Source organism: Penaeus chinensis, chromosome 5, assembly GCF_019202785.1.
Source record: "Penaeus chinensis breed Huanghai No. 1 chromosome 5, ASM1920278v2, whole genome shotgun sequence".
In the NCBI taxonomy this organism is placed as follows: domain Eukaryota; kingdom Metazoa; phylum Arthropoda; class Malacostraca; order Decapoda; family Penaeidae; genus Penaeus; species Penaeus chinensis.
Genome location: NC_061823.1, coordinates 6,139,875 through 6,142,535, shown reverse-complemented (window position 1 = coordinate 6,142,535; position 2,661 = coordinate 6,139,875). Strand labels below are relative to the sequence as shown.

Here is a 2,661-nt window from a genome sequence, read left to right as displayed (position 1 = left end):
ATATTTCCAGCTTTGGCTATCCTTCCCCCCTTTCACAAGGAATGGGAAAATGGGATGACCAGACAAAGTGGGCAAGTAATTGGGACAAGGGAACTGACTGAAAGGTGAAAGAGGATGGGTGAACTGTCTTAAAAGATAAATCAGAATGGATGAACTATTCAAAGGAATAAAATTTGCTGGGTGAACTGGTTGAGGGAGATATTTGGTTACGACTTAAATGGTTATAGAGAACTGGGACTGGTGAACTAGCTGAACATTAAATCTGACAGAGGGAACTGGCTTAAAAGGTGAAGTGGCACTGGTGGAATCTGTAATTTAGAACTGATAACTTAGGTGAAAGGTTAAATTGGGAAGGCAAACTGAAGTAACACAAAAAGGTAGGGAGCCATTGTTAGAGATTTTTTTCTGGATACGTAAGTGAAGTTGGTAGGAATCTAAAATTAGTTTGAAAACAATAATTTGGTATCAATTATCAACAATTTGGTTAAGAAAAACTAAAAATATCATAAAATATTTATTCAAATTAGAATAATACATCTATACAAACAAGAAATATGACAAATGGCAGAGCATAATAGATAAAATTCTATGCTAACAATTCCATTTGTTTTTTTGACTTTATGAATACATCCACCAACCATCTAAAAGACAGACAGAAATGGGGAAATCCTTTATAAATCACAACCTAAAAATGAAATCGGATATAAATTTTCCTTGATCATTAATTTAGTCAGATTTTTTTCTGCAAGAAATTTTGAGGTTGGCAAAAAAATGGAAAAGACTGGGCTTCCAAAACAGTGGAGAGTAAAACAATCCCTAATGGAAAAAAAGAAAAGAAAAGAAAGACACATAGCTCTATATAACATATTTAAAGTTAACAAAGGATGAGCACGAAACGACAATGAAATAGAGGAGAAATAATAAGTAACAAAAATATCGACTAAAATACAGAATTTGATTACATTTTGCTTCTGATTGCATTCGTTTATAGTATTTTTTCTTCGCTGATATGACGATAAACTGAGGAACAAACACAGGATTGAAACACAGAGAAAATGATAGTCACAGGACAGCACATAAAAGGAAATCTCATGTGCGGAAAGGCCTGTATTCACAGTTTTGTACTTAAACAAAGATTTCCCACATTTAGAAGCTTCTAGAACGGAGACCGAGCAAGCATCCTGTGTGAACCGACAGTTTATCATATATATAATACTCTGATATTCACTGGCTTAAAAATACTACATAGTACACTACATATATCAATCTATGACAAAAAATCTTTATACAATTAATATATGTACAAGTTACACATGCTGTTTCTCATCACAGTACGTTAGACTGAAAATGATCAGCAACAGAGACACTATTCAATCTACTCCATCAAGGAGAGATGTGGTTTTACCCGAAAATAAGAAGATACATGGCAAGCTTGTTCTGGCGTCTACACTCTTTTCGTTTCTCGTATTTTGCTTACTAACCCCCCATATTTAGAACAATATATCCAGAATACACTTAATGCGGAATAGGTCACCATATCCTTAAGACTATCCCCAAGACTTGGTAATTTCCATATGAACAAAACGGACCTGTTGCACAGCAGTCTCTCTGAGTATTACGAATAATGACATTTCTCCATTATAAACATGTAGACCAGGTTAAAGAGCAAATATTTGAAGAATCCATTAGCGCGATTAATTTTTATCAGAAGTGCCCGCATATAGGAGTTTCCTTTTCAGGTCGTAACACTGTGTCAATAACATGGATGACTCCGTTTGTGGCGATGATGTCATGCTTTATCACATTGGCTGTTCCTCCAACACCAGCAAGACGACCTGTAGGGAAGAGAATAAATGAAATGAGAATTGTAATATAATTTAGGTACTCTGACCCTTTGGATATCAATTCGCACTATTATATATCTATTTGCCTTTAATATGAACAAGTTTTCGTCTGAAATTAGACTTCAATTTCATTAATATTCGAATGCACTTGAGATATTTGAACATACGCGTGTATCCGTCGGAAGTAACTCTCATTTGCAACTCTTGTTCCTGAGCAAGAGTCGGTAGCCACGTCCCATCTCTCAGTCCCTCGCTGAAGTAAGCTCCAGGAACGATATGGTACATCAGAACATCTGTAAAATGACCAAGGACAATAAACCTATGGACTCGTGGCCACTGAATGAGTCGCAGGTTGTTAATTACAGGACACCCTACGTGCGTTGTTGTTTTTTAAATTCATAAGCGACTAAGAACACGTTATGCGCTCTGCAATACATTCAATGCAATTTTTAAGTGAAAAAAAAACGTTAGATAAGCCTTTCCTTTAAAGATAGTGTTTGGAATAAAGTAAGAACGTCCAGCATACTCTACGCTGGTCATCAAAAGTAGTGAAATTCGATTGTTTTATTCATAAGCGACTAAGAGCATGTTGGGCGTTTTGCAATACATTCAATGCAATTTTTAAGTGAAGAAAACGTTAGATAAGGCTTTCCTTTAAAGATAGTCTTTGGAATAAATAAAGAACGTTCAGCATACTCTACGCTACTCAGCAAAATAAAAAAGGGGTAAAACAACGTTAAATATGGAATAGACCTAATAATTCGAAATTCAACAGCTCGACTCACTTTGCAAGAGAGTGATGTTTTCAATGAAACTC

At 35.4% G+C, this 2,661-nt stretch overlaps 1 protein-coding gene across 1 annotated transcript in view; it reads right to left on the bottom strand.

Annotated features, from left to right (window-relative positions):
• Positions 1-501: 501 nt before the first annotated feature.
• LOC125025432 overlaps positions 502-2,661 on the bottom strand; it is a 39,782-nt gene continuing 37,622 nt past the window's right edge. The window contains exons 5-7 of the mRNA XM_047613442.1: positions 2,630-2,661; positions 2,012-2,137; positions 502-1,835 (exon numbers count right to left, since the gene is read on the bottom strand). The exon at positions 2,630-2,661 is cut by the window's right edge and continues 118 nt beyond it. Coding sequence (XP_047469398.1) covers positions 1,705-1,835; positions 2,012-2,137; positions 2,630-2,661 — 289 coding nt within the window. The 3' untranslated portion in view covers positions 502-1,704. The remainder of the gene's footprint in view (positions 1,836-2,011; positions 2,138-2,629) is intronic.